The sequence below is a fragment of the Lichenostomus cassidix genome, chromosome 1Aa (assembly GCF_008360975.1).
Source record: "Lichenostomus cassidix isolate B80296 chromosome 1Aa, HeHo_3.0, whole genome shotgun sequence".
NCBI classification, from domain to species: Eukaryota; Metazoa; Chordata; class Aves; order Passeriformes; family Meliphagidae; genus Lichenostomus; species Lichenostomus cassidix.
In genome coordinates, this window is record NC_139480.1 from 6,199,632 (window position 1) to 6,225,417 (window position 25,786).

General features: G+C 42.8%; 1 protein-coding gene across 3 annotated transcripts in view; it reads left to right on the forward strand.

Annotated features, from left to right (window-relative positions):
• CAMK1D (calcium/calmodulin dependent protein kinase ID) overlaps positions 1-25,786 on the forward strand; it is a 209,881-nt gene that overhangs the window by 65,403 nt on the left and 118,692 nt on the right. For all 3 annotated transcript variants that reach the window (XM_085082821.1, XM_085082831.1, XM_085082839.1), the window contains exon 2: positions 24,670-24,801. In XM_085082821.1, coding sequence (XP_084938947.1) covers positions 24,670-24,801 — 132 coding nt within the window. The remainder of the gene's footprint in view (positions 1-24,669; positions 24,802-25,786) is intronic.

The window sequence follows — 25,786 nt, forward strand, 5'->3', positions numbered from 1 at the left end:
AAAGAGGTCTGAGACTCACAGCAGAAAGGTACTGCTGCCTCACACCAGTGGTGTGATGAGCTCGTAAACCTTGTCTGAGCAGGTCTGGTCCTGAGACCTTGCCAAAACTAAGGCAGGAAAAAGTAAGAATGGGAACAGGAGGATAATACTACCTGTACCTTGTGCCCTGTTTGAAGGATCAGGTATACAAAACATACTGGAGTCTACTAAGAATGATTCCAAAAAGAATTAAAAAATTTTCTTTAGAGGTTAATTGATCTTCTTATTTGTCTAAACAAAGACTAGACCTGGAGGGCTTGCTGAGAATTTTTCAGAGGTGTGTAAGGAATAACAGAAGATTATTTGATCTTTTAGATACATCTCCCCGAAAATTTCCCCAAGATACACCATGTACACTCTCACACATGAATTTGGATTTTGGATATCATGGGCATCTTAAAATCAGAGCAGACCCAGCCTGCAGTGAACACCTGTAGTTCCTTACTCTGCTCACATTAGATGTTATTTCTAATTCTGGTTAATTATCTAATCTGTCTATTTGAATCAAGGCAAATGGGTTTAGGAAGCTGTGCTACCTGCTATAATTTTTCAGAGATGTAAAAGGAAGCAGTAGTTTCCACCTGCCAAGTGAGAAAACCAATGTAATTTTACTGATCTTTTCACTTTTACTGAGAAGTAACTAATTGTATCACTCACTACAAATTAATATTACATCATCATGTTTATCCCTCTGTATTTGAGAGCAATGCATCTTTACAGAGGGAAGGGAATAATGTAATTATGGATAAGCAAGTACACTGATGTGAATTTGCCTTTGGTTGAATGCTTTTTGCTTGAGGTTTAATGAAACTCATTTACTCTAAAAATGGTTTATAAAATTAACTCAGGCCAAATTTGTCGCTCAGCTGTTGTATGGTTGTATGGCTAATTGATTCAGCACATGGATCTTTGGATCAGTGAGCTTTAGATCACTGAATCACAGAATCAATTAGGTTGGAAAAGACCTCTGAGATCTTTGAGTCCAGCCTATGACTAATCATCATGATGTCAACCAGACCACAGCACTGAGTGCCACGTCCAAGCTCTCCTTAAACACCTCCAGGGATGGTGACTCCACCACATCCCTGGGCAGCCCATTCCAAGGTCTAATTACCCTTTCTGTGCAGAAATTCTTCCTCATATCCAACCTAAACCTCCCCTGATGCAGCTTGAGACAATGTCTTCTCCTATCACTGGTTGCCTGGAGCAGAGCCTGACCCCCACCTGGCTACAGCCTCCTGTCAGGGAGGTGTGGAGAGTGAGGAGGTCATCCCAAGCCTCCTTTTCTCCAGGATAAGCAGCCCAGCTTCCTCAGCTGCTCCTCACTGGACTTGTGCTCCAGACTCTTCCCCAGCTCCATTGCCATTCTCCAGGCTCAAACGGAGTCCTGTATGGTGGTTCACCCCATAAAGGTGTCGCAGTGGCTGCGCTCTGGGAAATGGCTCTTTGAGACATTGTCAGCTCCACAGGAGGACCCACATTTCTGGGAATACAAGCCAGCGTAACTCCTTCTTGCTTATGGGTTTGCTTTCTTTGCTCCAACATGCAGGCTGTGTGGCAGGGAAAGATGGGTCAGCAGCTGAACAAAGATAATCCCCTTCAGCACCAGCCTTGGGCCAGGACGTGCCCAGTAGCTGGCTTGAGTTTTTAGCCACTGTGCACATTCACAGCAGGGGCTGTTACTAAGAAGGGTGGGGAGAGAGACTGTTTCTGTGTTTCAAGCAGATTCTCCAAGGGGTGAAATGCAAATGTCTGAAAAGAAGGAAATAGTGTTCAGTCATAAATACAGCAATGAGAATCAGCCTCATCTAAATGCTGCACAGCGTCCTCTGTGCTGCTGGTGGTTCAGGAGGTGCCTATTTAATATGTATTTCTTTATTGTTATTGTTTTCTGTTATTATGTTCTGTGTTATTTCTGCTGCCACGGCGCCCAGAAAACACAGCTCCTTGTCCAGAGTAAATGCATTAAAGCAGGTGTGATTTATGCCCCAGGTGCAATGAGGCAGGACTGCACGCTCACACCAGCTGCTGTCACCTGGGCGAGCAGCAATCCTGCCAGCTCTTTGCAGCCTGAGCATACACCAAAGGTCTCTCTGCTCAGATGGGGTCATAGCTTAAGATGAACCAGAGAGCATGTAAACAGTCATGTATATTCTCTCACTTTCTAGTCTATGCATCCTCTTCCTTTTGCAGAATTTTCTTGCAGTTAAAGACTGTTTTCCTGATTGTGAACATCAATTATCTCACCAGCTTCAGTGAGCAGCTTTGATTTAGACCTATGAGTCTGTTCTTATAACTAATCAATGCTTTTAATAACATTAGCTACAGTGACACCCTTGTAACTTCACTAAAAATTACCTAACACCTATCAAGAGATTTGTTTTATTAACTTGAACAGTGACAGGATTTATCCAGTCGATAGCCAGTCATTCTCTAAAGAATCATTGTATTTTGGCTGCCTACCCATTTTAAAAATGCTTAATATTTACATGTTTTCCTCTGTCATTTGTGAATGACTTCACGTCCTGCTGTACAGAAAAACCAAATTGGAAGGTCCTTATTGTACAGTGGGTGCAATTAAAATGAGAGGATCAGACATAATGAGAGCTGGCAACAGGCTGTAGAGGGTTATGGAGGGAGAGAGCACAAGAAGAGATGTACATTCATTCTTGACAGGGCATTTTTTAACAAATGGTACAATTTGTGTTATGCTGAGGTCTGGATTAGGAGCATCTAATTGCAGACAGTGATGGCATCAAGTGGACCAAGTGCATATTAACATATATATTAACAAGATATATGAACTGGGTGAAAAATCAAATTCAACTGATGTTTTGACCGTGACTTCTGTGCTGCCTTTACCACTCTGAAGGGGAAGGTGATGCTGTCCATGCCAGTCTAGTCTGTGCACCCAAGAGGATAGATGCATTTTCTGGGGCTTTTCTGGAAGGCTGCTACCTCCTGATTTGGAGAGGCTGACATCTCCCACATGCAGCAATTCGATCACATTCATTCCAGGGATTAATTGCCTTAATTCAGTAACAGTCACATCTGGAGTTTGCTCCGTGAACTACCTCCTGGGAGAAATAACCTCACTGTGTATCTTCACCTTTTTTGCTGTACTGTTGAGATTTTAAACACCTCACAGAGGGACTGTGCGTTCGTAGGAGGCCTGAGGTGCTTGATCTCTGGTTTTGGGTGAGCCCTGCAAGTATGACTAATGCCCACTGAAGGTGTGTTGCCATGGCAGAGCCTGGGTTGGGTTTTGTGGGACATCCTTGGTGGGGCTTTGTCTCTGCTTGTGGAGGTGAACATGGTAAAGCTGGCATCAGATTCTCACTGATTCACTCCATCAGTCCTCACTTAATTTTTTATCAAAATTTGAAATCAAAATTTTTAAGAAAATAATTTTGTCCCTTTAAAGCCCCTATTATGCATAGGTAGAACAAGGTCTTGAAAGGCTTTTGTTGTATTTGAATACTTCCCAAAAGATATGACATGTAGCCCAGCCCAGGGAAACACGGCCCTCAGCCCATACCTGTTGAAAACAGTGCAGTTTATATTTCTTTTCTGTCTGCAATCACCTTCATATATATCACATACCCACAACTCACATAAGTGATTTAAAGAGACAGTGTGGTCTGAAGTTTCTCAAATCATAGTAAACTAAGCCTGGATGAAGGATTTTTTGTTTGCCTCAAGTGTTCTCTCCCGTGTCAGGCTTGCAGTAGAAATGGAGAAATTAATTCCTGTCCTGCATCTCTGAACTTTGAGCCCTGGTTACACAGCTGGGGTCAGGTTTGGCACAAGCAGTAATTGGATGTCTTCATGGGCGTTGCTCAGGATGCACTGTGGAGCTCTTCTGGAATAAACTGCACTGCAATGTATATTTTAATACCTTTACCTTTCAGTTTGGTATTGAAAACAATATATCAAGTTGAAAGGCAATAAAAACCTTTGTGTAAATATGCCCTAGAGGTAGGTTGATTGAACTGTAATTTTTTTTCCTTCCTGGTGTCTTGTGAGAAAATCTTTGTTGGAGAGGTGATGCAATGCTGGATTTTACAAGGTTCCAAAAGAACTTCTAAGAAAGAAATAAGTGTGGACTGGTGTTGTTTTCTGATTTTATTGGTGAGGTTTTTTTGGGGTTGTTTTTTTTTTTTTTGTGGTTTTTGGTGGTGGTGGTGTTTTTGTTTGGTTTTTTTGTTGTTGTTGTTTTTTGGAGGTTTTTTTTAGGGTTTTTTGTTGTTGTTTGTTCTGGTTGATTTTTTTTTAAACTTTCAATTCAACTCAGGTTCTGCCTTTAAACTGCAGAGTTTCTTGTAAGAGTTTTATATAAAGGTTCTTGATCAATTCATGTTAGCTTTTATGAATGTCTCTTTGCTAATGCCCAGCATCCTTCTAACCATTGCCACCAGTGGGTTCAGTGTTTGTGACAAACTCCCACATTTATCCCATAAATCCAGAATTTCAGCACACTCTTCAAATATTGATTATGGATTGGTACCAACACTGTGGTTTTGCACATTTTATAGCAGTATTATTACCAAGAAATTGGCTGTACAAGCAATATAGATTTTGCCTATTTTTTTCTCTAATTTGATAGTGTTTCTAGAAAATGCCTGGCTCTGGTAATGGGCACACTTGGACTAAGGTTGGGGTTAACAGGGATAGAAGAGTGGAAGGATCTCATCAGCATCATCTGCAGTGCTCTGATCTCCCATCAGCCAGGGAGATGTTGGGCTCCTGAATGAAAAGGGAAGAAAAAAGAAACAAGTCTTAAGCTCTGGACATTTTGCCCTTACATGTTGATTATAAGGGCCAGCACCATAAAATAAATTCAGATGTTAAATCTAAAACTGTAGAGAAGTCAGGGCTCAGAGTTAAGAAAAAAAAAAATCCAGTCTTCCTGGAATCATAAAAATCTCTCTAAAAGTAATGAGATTATATAAAAATTTCAGTTGGGTTCTTGGTTTCAAGCCTTTAGGGTGTACTTGAGGCATGTAACCAAACTGTTCCCTGTAACCCTGAAGGCTAACAGATACCAAAATAAAACAAAATAAAAATGAGAGCTGAGCCATAGCATTACTCATGTCTTTACAAACTCAAACTTTACAAAAAAAGCCCATAAGTACCCAAAAGCTGACGACAAACTTAAGACACTTGGCAATATCATTACTGCAAGTAAAGGAGAAGCACAGAGTGGAGTTGTCTAGAAATTGATGGTGAACTTAGATTGTCTGGACTGAAATGTGCAGAAAGAAAACCAAGGGCATTATTAATGTTAAGAAAATGAGTCTCCTGCAAATTCTTACTTCTTTTTTGTCCTTAAATATATGGTTTAAGGTGCCATTTGAATCTTAGGAATGAAAATTTATTTTATTTTTGAACACACATTCTTTTCAACTTGACAGAACCCTTTTCAATAATTCAATGAGATCAGTGAGAAATAAAAAAGGAGCTGTAGTGAGTCAACTTTGCAGCTCGGCAGCGAGTGAGTGGCACTGCAGCCTCAACACAGGTAATAAAAGGGAGAAGGAAAGATCAGGGCAGAGAGCCTGAAAATGAATAAACCAGCTGAAAATTTCTTTAGTGACAGACTTCTGGAGCAAAGAGAGACATATTATCTCTCTTTCTCATTTTGCATTATGAAATGATGCCCTGAAAGTAGCTGGAAAAAATTTCATCATGTAGAAAGTTGTAGTTACCTCTTGGATTTACTTTAATTTCGCTTTGGCAAATTTTCCTGTGGGAAAAATAGGCACCAAACTTCATCTGACCCATGTTCTACTTGGGTTTCTTTTCCGTTCTAAATGTGTCCTTTCTACTTTCTTCTTCAGAAAATAAGGGAAGGACAAACAGCACGTGACCTCAGCTGTTGGTATGAAATATGACAGGATAAGCAATGGTACTAAAACAAGAAACTTCCCCTTTTCCCTTTCCAGGCACCAGAAAAAGCTCACATCTTCATGAAAACGTTATATTTTAGGATTATCTCTAATTGGGATGTACCGGACTTAGAGGTTTTAATGGCAGATTTTCAGAATTTACTAAACTGATCAAAGGCGAGGTTTTCACCAGCAAATCCGTGTCTCCTGGGCCCATCTCTAATCACCCACAGAAACAGCGTGGAAAAAATAAGAACCCTCTTCTCTCCTCTTGCCAAGCACGGATCAGTGTGGGAACTTGAACCCACCAGCTGACAAAAGTAGGAACTTTGCTCTGAATCTCTGACTCAGGGAAAACCCTCTGGTTTTGTGTTGTGTCCCACTCCGGGGAGGGTTTATAGGGCTGTCAGATGCTGGCTGATCCCATAAATCCTGCCAACATGGAGGTATTTTTGGTTGATGTTTTTAGGAGCTTCCCACCCTAAATACTTAATAGCTCTCCTGCTGACGTTTCACATCAGAGCTGGGGGCAGGAGCTGGCTTCCCTGGTCGTAGGGAAATAAGAAAACTGAGCAATTTAAAGTGAACTTGGCTTTTTCTGGGAATAATTGCAGGTGCTTTCTTTAAAACAGGATGGAGAAGCAGTGTCCAGAGTGGGACTGACAGTGTGCTCAGGGGGGATGAAGGGTTACAGTGTGTCCCACCCTATGTCCCCTGGCATAATGTCAGGCATTACATTGGCAGGAGTTAGAACAACCCAAGGGATTTCAGAGGATAGAAAGACCCCTCTTGAAGGAATAAGTCAATATTTAAGTAAAGAGGGTTAGCACAAAGCTTTCCCAGGGCTGGTGCACTCTGTTACAGCCCTGTGGCAGTGCTCTTACACCTTCCTCAAACAGACATAAACCAGTATCACAGGCATTGCACTTGCTGGACTAGATCCACCTTTTTGATGGATGTTTTATATATTGAGCACCAGAAAATCTGTTGAGAAGGCAGAAAGGGAAAAGAGGGAGATCATCAGCTGGTATAAAGCAGAACAAGTCCATTATCATCAATGGCACGCAGCTGGCACCAGCTGAGGCACTTCTTTGGCTTTTCCCTGCAGAGTTGCAGTGTGCTGCTTGTCTGGGAGCTGGCAGGGCATGGAAACTCCTGTCATGTTGTGTGTGTGAGACAATGGCTCATCTGTGTGCAAGGGGCCATTGCTTGGGTGGGCACACAATGGTCCCAGTGCACACTTGCACCCAGGAAGCCTCTGAATCGCTGATCCTGAGAGATCAGGAGAGTGAATCAAGGGAAGAATCTCTGCATATTTTCTCTTTTCTTACACTTTTCATGCAGGCATTTGTTACCAGGCAGGAGGCATTTTGCTAGAGCTGCCCTTTGTTCTGACCCAGTGTGGTGAGTCTTCTCTCCTTCCACACTGGCACGTGGCTGAGGGATCTGTAATTTCCACAGTAGGCAGACAGAAAGAGAAAGCACTGAACCCACGTTATCTCTCTTGCTGTTTAAGTTCTGTGGCTGAGTGTGTGTAAGCAGCACAGTGCTCCCCTTGCTGGGTGAGTGCATGTGGAGGTGATCTCCTTTCAGGCAAGAGGACAAACCCTTTGCAGAGCTGCTCATTGCATGTAGCATTTAGAGGTAAACATGGAAAAAGAAGGCCTGGAAACCTGCAGAGTATTAGTTTCTTTATGGCTGTGTTCGTGCAGTTAAATGATCGGAAACCCAGGCTGAGATTTTTGTGGCTGACAAGCAGTGGCATCTCAAGGAGCTGTTTCCAAGCCTGGCTGTGGTTGTCAGGAGCCTTGAGCTGGGCATGCAGAGCTGGGCTGGCAGCCACCAGCATATTTGATGTGATGCCACTGAGAAGTAGACAGCAGGAAAGTTTAAATGTGGGGGTGTTGGTTAATGCTGCCTTGCTGGAACCTGGTGGATCTGTGCAGGCAGAATGGGGTGCGCCAGCCCAGCTGGGTGGGAGTGGAAGGCTGTCCATGCTGCAGTAATATCCATCATCTTGGAGTCAGAGAAAATGCTGGGACCTAAAGCAATCTGCCTCATGCCTGGCGCTTCTCCTTTCTGCTCTTCACATTCTTCCCCATGTTGCCTCAGGGTTCATACAGGAGGAGCAGTGTCAGCCCAGCAAAAGGTGCCTCCCAGACCCAGCTGCTGCTGCAGCCATGCTGTGACTTTGCCTGTGGCAGACTGGGATGGCTGATGTGCAAATCTTGTTTATTTGTGTCCGTGGCCTGAACCAAGGAGCTCCATGCAGCTCCTCCTTTCCTATTCCCCCAGCTGCTGCTCCTGGCATCTGCCCTCTTGTCATGTTTTATGTCACTTGGGATCAGCTTTTTAAAAGGACAAGATAGTTTGAAAGCATCAGCATTGGTGATTCAGAGGTTGGTATGAGGTGATTTTTCCTCCTGCACAACAATTCTTTTTCCTAGTTCAAAACTAGCTCAGATATATCTTCAGGTGCTCTGCTGATGATGTACAAGAGGGATCAAATTCACTCTTGCTTAGTTGGACTGACTATGCAAAGAAAATGGTGGTAAAAATCAACACATCCCAATTTTTGTTTTCCCCCATCCTGAAGATGTTATTCAGGATGCAAAGAATGAGCAGGTTGGTGGAATAAGAAGATGCTTTTACAGATGATTTTTGCAGAGCTGCACTTGAAGTGTTTTGTTTGGATTTTTAAATGTCAAGGCAGCCCGAGTGTTTAATTGAGATTTAAATATGAAATAGGTTCCCAAACAGGCACAGACTGTGCAGTGTCATGTCCAATATTAAACCTGGCACTTGGCTACCTCTGCCCTTCCATTTAAACAGCTCAAAACTGAGCACGTGTAAAATTTGGAAGGGTTGCACTAAAGGGATGCCTGCATTCCCTCATCTTCTCTCTTCGTTAAGTACTTAATTATTTTTGTTGCCTTCTTACCTATTCATAAGTGGGAACTGCTCTGCGTCTGATGTGGGTAATTTCTCATTGTATTGTGATTCCAAATTGACATTTATAAATTAAACAGTGGTGTAGCATCCCAGAGAGCAGCACTGTGCTACAATTAGGAATGTAATTGCATGGAGTCACCTGGGAGGCAGCTGGGATGGGGAAGGCATTGCAGATATTAGAGATGGGGGTGACAGAGGCAGCACCATTGTGCAGGAAACTCACCCAGACAATCGCATTAAAATAGTGCTCACCACTTTACCCTGGGGACGGAGAGTGGAAAAGGCATTTGAGAGCTGAGAGCAGGGTCTGCTGTCATTGAACCCAGATGGATTTTCTCTTTAACTACACCCCAAGCAACATTGATTCCTAATGTAGAAATTGTAATGCCTTATGCTAGCTATGGAAAAAAACACTGGAAAGAGCAGTGTCTCTCTTCCTGCACATGCTGAGACCTGTTGGAGGTTTGTGGGTCCCTGAAGACCCAGGGTGCCACCTCATCTCCTCCTGGGTGGGATGCTCTCCCAGAAAATGCTCCACAGGACTGAGTTTTCAGGTAACACCAAGCCACAGACGGGCTTGGAGAACTTGGCAGGAGAAGCCATATGCTCCCTAAGCTCTCTGGAGTTGTGTTTACTTCTGCTTTGATCACATGAGTTGGCTTGTAGCCTCCTTTCAGATGTGATTATCATCCTAATTGGCCCTAATGAGAACTACACATGCAGAGGAAAGGGGATAACGAGTGTTCCACCCCCAGTCTTGTTCTATCTCCAAATTACAAGTAACAGGGAAAAAAGATGTGTCTCTTTTTATGTGTGTATGTATGTGTGTGTGTGTGTGTGTATATATATATATATATATATCTATATATATATATCTCCTCTGCAGTGCTGTTGCTTTCATCATAACTTTCAGCCCCTGAATGTGTTTAACATGGGATTTTTTAGCTCCTTTAGGTATATAAATCTTAAAAAAAAAAAAAAAAAAAAAGTGGTGGGGGGATATTGGGTGGGTTTTTTTCCTTTCCTGAACGGCAGTTAAGACTAAACAGGCAACTCTGGATGCTTCAGGCACCCTCTTGGTGCTCCAGTGTCAGCCTTGTGCTGCCAGCACTGATCAGTCCTGCCCTGGCAAGGGCAAACCTCCTGTGTGAAGCTGCCCACATGTTTGCAGCTCCCTGGCAGAGCTGCTGTTTGTGAGGGACCTATCTCAGCTCCTGCTCGTGAGTTTTGCAGCACTTGATGGTTGAATCTATGAAATTTGTATCTTTCTGGGTAAACAACTGGTGGCAAAGTGCCAGGGCCTCCTGACACTGGCTGTGTTTGGATGAGTGACCTCCTGGAGAAGGGGCCCTCAGCAGCTTTATGATTAACATTTTTGTGGCTTGCTTTCAGGGAACCTTTTTCCCAGGAACAAATACCTGGAAAAACCCATGTCTTAACTGCTTCTGTGGTTGGAATTGGTGCTGCATGGTTGCTAGGTGTGCTGGAGGCTGCCCAGGGTCAGGTGAGGAAGAAGAGGTTTCCTTGGAGCTCTCTGAGGTCCTCTTTTATCACTGGGAAGGGAAAAAACTGCTGGCGTGATTATGCTTCCTCTGTTTCTGCTTAACTGGATAAATGGCACTCTGGATCATTTATTAGTCCAGGCTGTTGTGATTTATTGGATGATGCTTGGAGGGATTCCTCTAGTTTGTTTGAGTTGCATCCTTGGAGTTGGGATTAGCAGGGTAGTGCACAGCCTGGGCTGTGCTGGAGCTGTCAGAATCGACCCTGAACTGCCCTGCCATCCTGGGGGGGAAATTAGGTGCCATCTTTCATATTTAATGGCCATTTGGGGATCAGGGGTGTTCTCTAGGCATAGGTGACACATGGAGAATCTGCAGAGATTGTCCCTGGCCCCACCATTCACCCTGTGTGTGTGCAGCAAGATGGGTAAGTGTGAAATGGGCATGGTAGAGCTCATCTTGGGGGACAGGAATGGACCTCTCTTAACAACATTCCTGGTAAAAGCAGGAACAGCAAATGGATAGCTTTCTAAGGGTTCCTTCCCATTGTTAGGGCAGCAAAATTCAGTCTAGTTTATATTGCCAAGAAGCTTTGAAAAGCTTTGAATTGACTCTGTCCATTGTTGATGTGACTCAGCATAGCATAAATCAGTATAGCTTCATCAGCACAGTAACTCAGATAAGTACCAGGAAAGGACCTGGCCCATGGATAACATGGAAATAATATAGAAAGCCAGGGATGAATAATTTCAGAGTATAGATGTAGTCATGGTAGTAGTAATAATAATAATATTTTCCCTAGAGGGAGAAAAATAGACCTTTCATGGTTGTTGTGCCTGGAGCTATTAAATATGGATGAGACAGATGAAATGCTGCTTCTCCTATTACACAGAAATGAATAAACAGTAATTCTCAATCACTATATGCATCCCAGGCTTAAAAAACCCACAAAGACAAGTTAAATATGAACACCTGCTAACATTCGTGTGTGCCACTCTGAGGCTTTTGTCAACAAAGAGAAAAGGTTTGCTTCTTTAGAAAGACTCTGATGGCAACCCAACCCGAGTGTATTTACCCTGCTAAAGTTAGGAAAATAGGTTCAATGCCAAACATGGGGGTCCAATAAAGAAATTTACTGCTTGACTCACTGGGTTGATGATTCTGCTTGTTTACTGCAGCTTTAGCAGTGTGTGATGTAGAAAGCAGGAAACACTTCTAAAATTTTAAATATTCATGGCAAGATGGGGGGAAATGATGCCAGCTTTTTAGTGAATCTCCTTTCTGGGGAAGAGCTAAGCTTTAGTCCTATCACAGATGATAAAAGTGTGGGGACAGCAGCCTGTGATACAGGAGAGCTAAAGAAAAGATGTAGGGAGTAAAGGCTGTGTGTGATCTGGCAGCATGTGAAGATAGTCTCCCAGTTCAGAAATGGGTGATGGACTGGGGAGACCTGGGGTTAATCTGCTTTATGACCTTCCTTGCCCTAGTTCCCACGTATTTCATAGGTGTGACAGCACTGCCTAATCCTGTGAAGGTGTTGTAAGGATAAGTGCCTGAGAAATTGTGAGGGTTTGGGCTATTCTAGCTGAAGGGGTGCAAAGGCAAATTGATGTATGCCATTTAAAACCTTGGGATGTGAACTTTAGTTTAACTAGCTGTTCTGATCCCACAAGGAAAAGATGACTGTTATATACAATGGTAATAAAAGGCCCAACACTTAGAGCAAAGATAAAGGAAGACAGGGGCTCTATTTTTCCCACAGACATCAGTCCAAAAAGATCACAGAGACTGTTTTCTCCATGTATTTTTGATGCAGCTTTCAAAACTGTGTTTTCCCTGGACATCTTGTGGTAATTCTCTGCTAATTTAATTCCTCTGAAGCCAGAGGTTGTCTTTATTACTACATGTCTGATGTACTACTAGATGGCTGGGTTGCTTAGGTGAAAATGCAGTTGTTGGAATGAGACAGTATTTTACATGCACTTGTCCTTGTTTTTTGCTATGACTTAACCCTAAGGAAGTTCCTGTCTGTCTCAGTGATGAGTTCACTTTCCATGCATATTGCATTTATGCCTCTGAGCTGCTGTTTGCTGCTGCTCTGCTGCATTAATCGACCATAAGAACAGCTGTAATGGGTCAGACCAAAAGTGCAGCTCATGCAATGCCCCCTCCCTGCAGAGAGTGTTTGGGGAGAAATGTATTGGTCAGCATTTTGCAATAATGTAATTATAACGGTGTGAGTACTCCCCTAGCATTCTATGAGCTGTATACAGACATTTTCTGACACTCAAATGATGCCTGTAGTGGTCTAGGAGGAGTTTTATAACCAGTATTTATCTAGTTGTTTTCTGAATCCTTGTTATTGGCCTCTGTGTCCCGTGGAAATAAGCTGGATGAAATGTTTTGATGTGGATCCTTGCTATCCTCACGTGCTGTCCAGGAGTTTCATGCTCACATTCCCCTAGAATTGTTGGGTCAGTCCAGTCTATAACCCCTTTCTACCAACCTCATACAGAAAATTTCCAGAATAAGAACCTCCCCAAACCTTCCTGCAATGATCACATATACCAAAACCCCCTTCTTTTGTTGTTGTTGTTATAGTCATATGGCTTTATTCATGCTGCCTCTGCTTGGTTTCTTCCTGGTCCATCAGTGATCTGGCACATGTCTGGCTTCTCATATGTGCAAAACAAGTCTATATTGAGTTCCCTGCCTGGTGCAACTGTTCTTTAGATGCTTTCCCCCACCTTTTGAAGTTCTTGTATTTTAGCCACCTGATCTGGAAATCCATTTCTGCTTCCTCATTTGAACACACAATTTCTGGGTTTGAGGATGTTGTCTGACTTCTCACCCTTTCTCTTGCCTGGCTGTTTCTAGAATTTCTGTACCTGGGGTCCATACTTCTTCTGTGTTTCCAGCATCGATGTTTTCAAGCAGTGCTTATGCCTCCTGCAAGTTTTAACTCTCCTGGTTCTGTCTCCCAGGACCTTCTCACTTCTTGTTTTAACAACTTTACTCATTTTTACGGGTATTCTTTTAAAATTACACACATCACTGAAGATTTAGCACAGTGTAAAAAGTAATACTTTCCTAAGAATTCTGGGTTTCTCTCATGTCTCCTACTATAAGTTGAGAGTTTCTTGCCACAGAGAGTGAGGGGTAACCCAGTTCTTGCAGACTCCTTTTGCTGATTTTTTCTAGCACCACTCTCTAGTTGTAGTTTAAACCCATTCAGCATATTTGTGATTAAAACCCAAAGGGCCTGTTTGCAGTGGTTTTTGGAATTGGCTTTCAGGGAACCTTTACAGTGCATTGGGAGAGATATTCCTGCAATCCTGCTTGTTCCTTGTTGCTCTGCCAACATTCTTGTGGTGAATCCTTTTGGTGTTCTTTAAGTTTCTGGACTGCAGGTCACCTGGGAGGATAATATGCTGCTTCCTTTTTGTTCATGAAATTATGCAACAGCTTCCAAAGAGACACAGAAATTATTTCTGTCAGGTTTGAGGAGTTATGTCCTCCTCTTCCCAGGCTCACCAGCTCTTGGGGCATTTTAAAGTGCCTCTCATCGCTGCTGTCCAAGGTCTGGGCTGGGTTATCTGGACCTACATGAAGGCTGGGAAGCACAGTGGTGGCAATGTCAATGTGTGTGTAGCATGTCAACCCGAGATGGAAATGAGTTCTGAGAAATTTCATTTTTAAAAATAGTCAGGGCGCGTGGCAGTCATCTCCTAGGAAACTCGCCATTGTATTATGAGACTATAATGTGCTGTGATTACATTTCAGATAAAGGGAATCAGCATTGCTGTCAGATTGTTTCTGCTGAAGTTTTCCAACACAGAGGGACATCCCTGTGCAGCAGTTGGCTCTGGTTGGTGTTTGTGAGCTGTCTGAGGCACTGAGATGGTTCCCCCTGTGCTGCTGTTCGCTGGAGGATGGGAGGGTAAGGCTGAGGCACGAGTAGCCCAGCTCTGCAAGGGTTTTGCTGTGTGCTGGAGCTGTGGGCAGTCCCACTCTGTCATGGCTCTGGTGAGTCAGGTGAAGCTCAGTAGCAGCAGCTTGCCCTGGGAAATCTGTAGGACTTCAGTCTTCTCCGTAACAGAAAAGTTGGAAAATACTTTAGGATTGTTTTCTCTGGAGACTAAACCACTTGGTATTAAAGCAGGAATTGGAAAACTTCATGAACAATGTGGCAGAGATATCAATGTCTGTCTCACTACTGATGTCTTCATGGACCATCTCAACAAGATGTTGCTTCCATGGCCCAGACTGAACCCTTTGGGCAGGGAGGTCTGTCCTCTTTTCTGATTAAATGCAGGAAACACCAGCACCTTAACTCTGCTGTGATTCTCTAATGTTCTCAGCTGCTCTCATGCAGCTCTGCCATGCTGAAAGGGCTCATTCCCTCATTCCCTGTCTTTTAACATCACATGGGCAAGGCAGCAGAATGCAGGATGGCTCAGGGGTCAGGATTGTCACAGGGGTCACTGCCCTTCTCTGCTGTTAAAAGCATGGGATGAGCTCAGAGGAGCACTCAGTGTTTCCAGGCCTCATTGGCTCCTTGCTTCATCTGGATCCATGCTTAGGCTGGGCTGGATTTGGATAGAAGCTGGTACAGCTTTTGGTTCCTCACATCTCCCTGGGGAGTTTCATTTTTGCCAATGCCTGTATAACTCATGGCATCAAAAGATGTGCCTCAGAGCAGTGTGGAGGCTCATGACAATGACTTTACAGGAGGAAAGGTGTGCTGGTGCTGAATCCATTTGGCAAGTAACCTCAGTAGTCTCAACACAGCACTGTAAAAACAGAGCTGTGGAGAAATTCCTCATCAGCAGAAGCTGGAAAAAAACCCCTTTTGCATTGAGTTTTTCAGAGAATGACCGAGGGTGGCACATGTGGAAAGTGTGGCAATTATTTTTGCAGAAGTATCTGTGACTTGCAAAGGCCCTGGTAACTTTGTGTACAGTTACACTGAAATAATCTTTGCCAGAGTGTTTATTTTCAAGCTTGCCAGTTGCTAGGCAAACCAGTTCGTTGAGTTTCTTAATGTACCTCAGCTCAGACATGAAGCCACATGTGGATACATGAGTGAAGAGGCTGGGGAGCAGAAAAGCAAACACACTTCCTAGTGTTCTGAGAGATGACCACTGGGGCTAAAGCTGCAGATGGAGCTCTGAATCTCCTACAGTGCCTTTTCCTACCAGAACTAAGTTTTGAGCTGTATAACAATTTATTTCTATTCCACCACGCTGAATTCTCTCTCTCTCTCTGACTTTTTTTTTTTTTTTTTAAATTCCAATCTGCAGCTTGGAGTGGGCAAGGATACAAAAAGCACATCATTTTTAGTCCAGATATTTAAAATGCATGTGCAGGACTGGCTGAGACAACAGGATGAGAACAAACCAATGAGGGTTTCATAGAGGCACAGAAGGGCTCTTAGACAATGGGAGTTGTTCAGCTGTGCTTGTGACAGCTCTGAACCCTGTGGACTCCTCTTTCAATGTCCTGACTGGGGCTCTACATTGGATCTGAAGGATTAAAGTGGAAAAGGAAGATCCTGGGACATGTGCATTGGTTTCCTGGTGTGGTTATCTAACCTAAATTTGCCCTTAGAACAGGAACCATGCTGTGGTTATCTGCACTAATATCTGAGCATCTCAGATGATCTCTGTGACCAAAGTCAAGTGGAACAGGGGATTTTGGTTGACAGAGTTTAAGGATCTTACAGACACGTAGTGTGCTGTCATTAATATTTGGATGGGATGTAAGCACTGTTGGACATGCTTTTCAAAGTACAAAAGGAATGTGCGCTTTTAGATTATGCAAAGCTCCCAGCTTTTTAGTAATTAAAGTAAGAAGAATCACAGAGTTGTCAAAAAACCTCCAAGACCATTGAGTCCTACTGTTTAACGTTTCCATCTTCACCAGCAAACTATGTCCCCAGATGTCACATCAGCCCATGTAGTTCTGATCCTCACACCCCTTGTCTGTGGAAGGGACAGTGCAGTTCATGAAAAGCAGAGGTGGTGTGTGAAAACCACAGCTCAAGTGATGCAATCCTTTGCCTGTGATCAGTGGGCAAGACCACCAGAACTGACACTGTGGCTTTGTTCTGTGGAGACAGAAATGCCACTTGACTCAGTGAGGTGCTGTGCAGACTTTTGCATCTTGGATTTGTGGAGCTCCAGACACCTTTAGGTGAAACTCCTGGCTACATGGGAGTTTCCCACAGTTTAGTCACAACTGCAAAGTTATTTGGTGTTTAGGCTGTGGATAGTTCCACCTTCACTACAGACCTCTGTAGAAGGAATGTAGGAATTGCTGGAAGCAAAACTACAATGTCTGCATTTGCTTTGCTAGGAGCAATATCCTCTAGATGTTCCATGATTGATTCAGCCTCTTGGAGAATGCCACAGTATGCCAGATCTTTTCTTATGTTTCCATGTGGAGAAAGAAGAAGAAGAACCATACTTTTTCAAATTGGTGTAATCTGCTTTATATGACCAGATAAGATCTCCAAAAATATTAGAGCCTGCATATATCAGTGTTGGAATAGGGAAATTCTTTGAAAAAAATTATGGAGATCACTTATGCCTCTAGTAAGGCTTGAGGTCGTTATTAGAAGAAAAAGGGTTATTTTCCTGTGAGAATGCTGCCATCAGATAAATCTTGGGAGACAGTGAGCTTCTTTTGACTCATGAGATGAAAGTGCAAAAAAGGTACTTAAATATTCACTTTGGAAAGAAAGTGATCATCAGTGAGGAAAAAAAACCTGCTTAACAGCTCATTTGTGAAGCGTATAATGGAAGGAAGATCTCAGCATAGAGAACTGCATGTTTTTCTTTTGATTCTTGATCGCTTTACTATGACTGCCACAGAGGATGTAATGTAAATGTAATAGGCCTTTAAAGACAATACTTCCCTTTCTAATAGGGGTCAGGATTAATCAGAAAGGAGCAAACAGTTCAGGAAAAATGACTGTTATAACAAATATGACTCGGGATCTGAGCTGGGCCAGTTTCCCTTTTTAGCATCCATGCATCACTGTCTGCCTGGCATCCTATCAAATTAGCATACACCAGGCAGCTCACACAAATTAGTTCATTTCAGAAAGGGAAGAGGTTCTTCAGAAACTTTCCTTTTTGGCCTTATTTCTGTGCTTTGTGTGGTTCATTCATCTCTGAACCCAAGTCTTATGGCACTGAAGCCTGCATGCCTCCTGCTGCCCTGCACCTGATGGTTTTTCTTGCCTGGAAGTTTCCTTGATTGTCTGTTTTGGTGCCTTCATGCTGCTGGTGTGTGAGTTGGAGTGACGAGGTGCTGGTGGTGTGTGCCATGCCCTGCTGTGACCTTGGAATTCATGCTGGAGTAAAGAACTAATTCCAGCTACAGAAGGGTTTACATAGTTTCCAGGGATTTTTTCCTTGGGTGAAAATGATTGCTGCCTTCTAAGGGGGTTGTTGCCTTCTGGTGAAGGTGGTCCAGGGTTGTGAAGGAAACCACCTTGACTATACTGTCATAAATTCATGCTTTATGATGTTTAAATTGGTGTTTTCTGGATTCATAGAAGTCTCTTTCCTTTAAGAAGCTTTCCTATAAGTACCTGACATGGATTTCCAATCTTAATCCTAGTTCTTTTAGTGGGTGGGCTTTTTTTCCCCCTGAGATTATTAAATATTGAGCAGCTAAACTAGAAGAAATTATAAGACTCAAATGGGCATTAAAATTCTCACAGCTGACTCTGGTAACAAAAACTGTCAAAACACTAAGCTGTAGATAATAGTACCCCAAAAAATAGAAGTTAAATCCAAACAAATAGAAAAACTCTTGGTGACTACTCAAGATCAAAGCTTTGCACTGCTCATTCTGTAGCAGAGTGGAATGGTGAGTGGAAACCAAACTGGTTTATAAGGAAGGGAAGGAAGAAGCTGTACCTGGAGTGTGATATTGTTGGGTGTCTCTATTATGGTCATGGCTGTAAGTCCCACCAGAGATCTGGGTATTGATGTGATTGCTTCCTCCCAAAAAATTTGTTAAAGGGAGAGCAGCAGAATGACTGAAAAGATAAGTCTGGAGTTGGGAATGTGCTGCCCACCCTGGTCATGGTGACTCCCAGGCTCCTCTCACACTGTGGCTGCTCACTGCAAGCTCCCAGTGGTTTTAAGATTCCTCCTAACTTGGACAAAATGCTGATGGAATGAGCATGGGGCAATGGCTCAGAGAAAGGTGTCAGTGCTCCAGAAAGAAGCTTCTGGCTACAGGAACACCTAGCAAAGAGTATTTGTGCCCCTTGCCATTGCTGGAGTGTCCATCAGCACAGAGCAGCAGCATTTTGGCACAGTGGGAAGTGCTGCTCCTCATCTGTTATGGGTTCACAGCAGTCCCATTTCCCAGCATCAGGCATGTCCGTGGGGTCAGCACTGCGGGCAGCGATTGGGATCAGCCCTGGAGAGGGGAACTGGGGTCAGACACAGCCCAGGGCAGGGCCATGTCTGCTGTTAGAGCAGACACTCGTGGGGCCCCAAGGTAGGAAACAGCATTTTCACTTGTGGCTGGGAGGCTTAGTGGAAGTTAAATGAGTAGTGAGGCTAAAAATACTGGTGTTAATACAGTGATCCCAGTTGTTGTGCTCTTGCCCAGGCAGAGGAAGCATTGCCATAGAAGGGGCTGCAGGGCTGGAACTGTGTGTTTGATGAATGAAAATAGCTTGAAAAAATATTTGTGCTCTAAAGAATAGATGGCTGCAACAAGATTAGTCAGCTTTTCTCATGAATTTATATTCAGTTCTTGGGAATGTGTAGGGAATTTGGTTTCTGTACCCTGTGTGGCACAAAGTCCCAAACTCCTTCTCCTTTCCTCTTCAATGGCTAAAAACCCCATGCACACTTTGGTGCTGTTAACTTTGCATTCATACATCACAGAGCTACTGAAAATTAAATTCTAAATTTGTTTTCATGCAGCTGTCAGAACACTGATGGACATGACTTTGTAATGAGAATCTTTATTTCCAGCTTTAGTTTGGGTTTATGTTGGGATGCACCTGGATCATGTGTGAGGAGAGTGAGGAGGTGTTTACAAAAACAACTGAGTAGAAATATTAAAAAAAAAACCAAAAGAGAGAACATGAGTTGTGCAGAAAAATGGCTTAGTAGAAAAGTAGTCTGCAGGACCAGAGTCTCCCTGGTGTGCTGGTTACACAGAACTTGAGCTCATCCCACAGTTAACTCATCAAAGCCCACGGAAAAAGCTGTGAAAATGCTAATGAAGACTGTTTTTCTTACACACCTGCCTCTGTTTGTGGTGCAGTCCAAAGTCACCTTTCTTTGGGGAGTCAAGGAGCAGAATTGCAGTGTGGTTGCCAAAGCCACACTACAAAAATGACCTTTAGTTTGGTTGGTGTCACTTTGATTCAGTCAATCTCCTGTCTCAGGGTGGATGGACATGGTATGTTTTTCACATGTTGTGTTCACTGGTTTTTTCCCCCATGGTTTGGTCAGGGCAAAGTACACATGGAAAGCCAGTTGTATCATAATTAAGAGCATTGGCTTTATGCAGCCTGAAGATGTGAAATCTGTTTCCTGGCTATGCCTGTTGACTTAGGGTGACAGAGCACTTGCTAATGCAATGGAAAACTGCTCAACATGGAGGCTGAATGGAAAAAATGGAGTTTTATCCTTCCATCAACTCTTTGTCTTCATTTTGTCGGTATTTTTGTCACAGCAATTTTTCTGTTGAATGAGAACAGATTTGCTGTCACAGTATATGCTGTTCATTGTATTTCAGAAATTAAGTGTTCATATTAAATTATAGCTCAAACAGAAGAAGGAAAAACTTATTTGTACTTTATTTGGCTTTGATCTGCAGGATAGCCTAGCCTTGCAGCCATTGCTTTCTCATAGAAAATCCAATCTGTTTAGGTATGAATAATGTTCATATTCCAATGTTAATCTTGAAATTCCAATCTTTGAAGCTAGATAAAAGAAAAATAATGCATGAGAAATAATTTAAATGAATTAAAACTCCAAAACATTGCCATCTCATAGGATACTTTATGGTCCAGGTGTGTGCAGAGGGGTGAGGAGTCAAAACACCTCAAGCACCCTCTAGAATTTGCCATTATCTCAATGTCACTCTTCAAGTCCTTTAACGTCTTTATTTGTTTTCTTACTTTTTTCCTAATTCATATGGAAATTATCTAAATCTTAAAATTATTCCATGCCTTAGTTAGAAGTTTGAAAGGAGCAGTTCCTCTGGGGTAAATGATAATATGGTCAAAACTTTCAAAAATAGGTTGTTGCCGCACGCGGATTTTGGCAGCTAAAAGTGGTTTCATTTTGCACAAGTTTCTTGCTTACCCATTTCCACCACTGTCCTACTTCCTCAAAGCCATAATACTTTTTCACTTGTTTGCTATGATCTGCAGGCAGCACAGGGAAAATTCCTGAAGGATTTTGAAGCTCCTCTTGAGAGAGGCAAAGACTTTGTCCCTGGACATGTTGGAAAGGTTGTAATTACCTCATTCCCAGCTGAAGGGAATGGTGCATCCCAACCATTGCAGACACATTTAAAATCATAACTTTTAACTAGTTAACCTCTTTTCCCCCCCCCAAAAAAAAATCTATATCACAGTGTGATAATATTGTTGGGTTTTTTCCTTTTTATTATGCAACATTCCCTGATGATGCTTAATGGAAGCCATGGCCTTTTCATAAAAGTACTGTCATGTGAATGGTGTAAACTGCAATATTTTCCTACCCCAAACTTCTTTATAAAACTTTGTACTCAACTAAAATTGAATTTTAAACCTCAATAAAGAATTGTAATAAGTTCATAGAGATAAATTGCTTCCTTCATTAATGTCATTATTTTAAAGACAATTCCTTTTGGGGAAAAAAATCTTTAGCAAGCCTGCTATGCTGGTAGTTCTGGAGAACTTTTTGGAGGATGGAGGGATTTGCTGTAGGATGTATTGCTGTTGGCAAGAAAATGAGAGCCTTGTCTTTCTGATTTTCTCTCAGTGTTTGCCTATTCGTGTCTGAGTCAAGAGGGGTTCAGTGGAGGCTGGACTGTGTCATTAAGGGTGGATGAATTCAGCTGCATGTTTGAAATTACAATAATTGCTTGCGCATCTATTCTGTATTATTTTTGACTCTTCCCTGACTCCAGCAGACTCTAGGAGCATCTTTGCTGCCACTTTCTTGCTGGTGCTCCCTCCCACCATTTCTTTCTTGTTGCCCTATATTGCTGAGTCTCTGCTTAACACTTTGATCCCTATCTGCATCCGTTCTCTTCCTTCTCTTTCCTTCCAGCACTTCACTTCTCTTTCTTTTGTGCACTGACTTGTTGCTTTGCCCCTCTCCCTTGCTCTGTGAGCACAGGAGCATATATAGTGCACAGGACAGTGCAGATTGCCTCAATTCCACCTCCTCACATCTCCCTCCTGCCTTCCCGGCAGAGCCACCCCAGCTCTCCCCCTCCCATTGCCTGGGGACTCTTCCCAGCATTAGCAATTTCATGCCATGGCCTCATACAAAAATCAATGTAAAAAAGCACCCTGTCAGTGTCCAGGGTTGACATGTGACCAAACATTTTAGCTGAGCTCCAGGTTATTTCATGCTTTAATGAGAAAGGTTGTTAAGGAGATAGGGAATTGGGTTTCGTGAGTATCTCAGAGCTCCCTCCAAAAATTTCATTTAAATTCACAAAGGCTCTTTCCAAGCAATGAAACCCAAGTCTGTCCTGGTTAGTGGAGGAAGAAATCTAGTGAAATGATGGAGCCAGCTGAAATAGAGGCATTTTGCAAAGCTGGCTTTATTGTGTAGAGGGGAAATAAGGGGATTTCCATTATTTGTCTGATTTCAGCAATGAAACACAGATTGGGATGGGAGCTCCCTGTGTTTTCATAATCTCTTAAACACTGGGAGACCTGTGTGATCAGTAAATGACTGGTGTGAATATTGCAGCTTCTAACAGCATTTAACTGAAAGCCAGGAGTTTGCTTAAGACACAGCTGGAGCGAAGTACAGTGCTGAAAGCTTAAGCAGGTGGGACTTTAGGGGTTCACAAAATATAGCTGGGAGCAGCTCTGTGAATTTCTGAGTACTCTGGTGTGCAACCAAAGCTGGTAAGCACCAAGAGGTCTTAGGGCTTTCCAGAAAAAGGGTTTTATTGCAGTTCTGGTCTGGCTGTCCCAAGCATGAGGGTCAGGATGAAAACTTTACTTGGTAAATTGAATGGCTAGGATTGTTGGTAACAGGAAAGCAAAGAACACAATTAAAAGCACTCTGGGTGGCTAATTTGTGTGAGCCATTTGGATCAGTTGTGTGGACCCTAAATTGGAGCCCATGATGTTCTGACATGCCGTGGTGGATTACACACAAAGTAGAAAACAGTGAATCATTCTGCTACTCCAAGTGGCATAAATGTAGTCATAGTCTGTCCTTTTTAGTAAAAATGAGGCAAAACATTCTTGGTTCAGAGGATCACTGCCCCATGTAGACAAGCTGTCAAACATCTGCTGTATAACAGCATGCAAAAGTCTTTTTTGTTCCCTTTTTTGTTCCCTTTTTTCATCCCTTCTTAAACTTCCTGTCACTATTTCCCTATCTGCTGGCTACAAAAGCATTTCTGGGTAAACAGGTACTTTGTTTTCAGAGCAGCAGCCTCATCCTTTTGCTTGCCCAGTTAATGATTCATGTGGCTGTTTTGCAACTTGGGAGCTGTTGGTGAGGTCAGAGCTGCCTGGTTGTGTCATCCAAGTGAATGACTTAAAAAGGAGGAGCCTGGCCAGGAAAAGAAATTCTTTTGTTTATCCACAAACATCTAGATTACCAGCAGTGGTGAGGAATGGAAGCCAGAGAAAGTTGGTGGTAGCCAAATGAAGCTATGACCAAACATTAACCTTTTAAGAGCAGACTGGAGCATGGTTGGGTTTGCTCAGCACCCTCCAGGGCATTTATCAGAGTGAGCTGTGTAGGAGAGCAGAATAAATACTGACAAGGGGAAATAATAAAGGAAAGACTATTTTTATTTTGTATAAATAAAATGCAAACCTGCAGCTTATGGATCATAGAATCAAAGAATGGTTTGAGATGTCAGGAGCTTTAAAGATCATATCGTTCCAATCCCCTGCCATGGGCAAGAGACATCTTCCACTAGGCCAGGTTGCTCAGCCTGATCCTTCAGTTGTCATTGGGTTAAACAAGTCCTTGGATCTGATCTCTGTTGGATAAAGTGGGTGCTTCAGGAGGAGGTTTTGATGAATAGGAGCAATGATCAGCTGTTCCTCATCAGGTCAATGCTCTCTCTTGCCCAGTACCTTGCTGCTAAAGCAGTAACAAGTTCCAGAATGTAAGGATGGTCCTAATGTACCACAGCAAAGTCTGTCCAGAGTAGCAGTGTCTGAATGATGCTCAAATGCTCAAAAAACTGGGAACCAAAAAAACATGTGTATAGCACTGACTATAATGTTTGCCTGGCCTCTTCTCAGTCAAGTCCGGAGGCCTGGGAGGAAGCACTGACAGTGCAAGAAATAACACACTGTTATGAAATAACCTAATGAAGGAGAGGCACTGCCCACTCTTGGCAATTAGTGACTGGCTGCTGTTACGATGTTTCTTTATTTGTGTAACCTTCTCTGGGGTGACCACAGGGAAGCTGCTACTAAGGCCAAGGTTTGGACTTGTGATTTAATCCAATTCTTTGGCTTTAGTGGTTACCCACATCAGTTTGTGTTGTGGAATAATTCTGTATACATAGAGAGATTCTGACACAGTCTGAGTCAGGGCTTATCCAACGGTGAGGGGAAGCTCTGGGCAGCCAGGGAGGACCAGAGTGGGGGCCCTGACCTCTTGTGGTGACTGAGGAGCTGGGAGTACTCCTGGCACTGGTGTGTCACTTAGTTCTGGGGACTTGGTGCTGCTTTGTGAATTAAACCCCAAAAAATTGCAGAAAGGGGAAAAGTGCATTACCCACCAGGTCAGCAGCCAGACTATGGTCCATGCCCTTGTGTGCAGAAATGGTACTTTCTCATTTTCAAGCTTTGCTCATATCTGTGCTGGACTGTGATTCTTCATTAAAATTGTTGTGTTTGGTAAGCCTTTAATGTTTTGCATAAGCGTGAATGTCTCCATATGTTTGTAAAGGCAGTGAAAGATGTTTTTAATGTCATTTCTGTGTTTAACAAGAGCAGCTTCCAAAGGACACCAAAACCATATTCGATGGTTGTGTTTCAGTTAATGGCTTTCAAAGAAGCACCACTTTAAACCAGAGTTTTTCTTCTCTTCTTTCAGGGGTGCATTCTCCGAAGTTGTTTTGGCCGAAGAGAGAGCGAGTGGGAAACTCTTTGCAGTCAAGTGCATTCCCAAGAAGGCACTGAAGGGAAAAGAAAGCAGCATAGAGAATGAAATCGCAGTGCTGAGAAAGTGAGTACCAGACCTTCGTTTCTGCCTCTTTGCTTCAGTTAGACTCTTGCATTTAAGGAACAATGACTGACAAATATGATGGATAAGTTGTTCAGCCCATCACAGGCAGACAAGATCCTACAAATTTAAATGGTACTGAAAACCTTTTGAGAAGTGCTTTTCTTTTCTTTTGTATGAATGCAACCAGATAAGTGCAAAGTGGGAAAGGAGTTAGGCTGGAGTAAGTCTAACATGCCATGAAAAGACTTTATGTACTAAGAATGTCAGCAGTGGTGTCACAGGCTTTGAGGCGAGCAGGAGCAGGGTTATAATCTCTAAATGCTTAAAACAGTCTGTTTACTAATTGCTCTAAAATTATGGCATGCTGTGGGTTGTCATAGGAGATGGTGTTAACCTGTGCCATGGAGAGAGATACCTCTGCCACTTTTGGAAGGTGAGGGTGTTTTTTCCTGAATGTGGCTGTAATACATGGATAAAAAAAGACATTTCACAATTGCTATGAATTTGTTGTAATTATTAGAGGGTTGATCCTTACCTCTTCCTCATCTTATGCCCTAAAGGTGTGATTCATCTCACCTGACTTGAGATATTTGGATTTGAACTTATCACCCTTGACTTTCATTCTAGGAAATGGAAAGAGATTGTTTACTTTAGGATTGGTTCACATAGTTTGTTTTAAACTTCTAAATGTACCTTTTCTTCTCACTGAGGTAAAGTTAGCACACCTGTATGGAACTAACTCCACACTGGAACACTCTGATTCCTGCTGCACTTCTGTCCTAAGTGGGACTTCTTGCCCCAGTGCTTTATCATGTCAGAGCTGATGGCTGATCATCTGGGCACCATGTGACAAAACATCCTAAGAGCTAACTGGATGAACTAAGGGCTCAGAGAGCTTAGGTCAAAGGAGCTGGTTCAAGGACAAATTCAGACATCTCAGTAGGCAGAGGAGATCCTTTTCAGTGGAGAGGCACTCCTTTTCAGT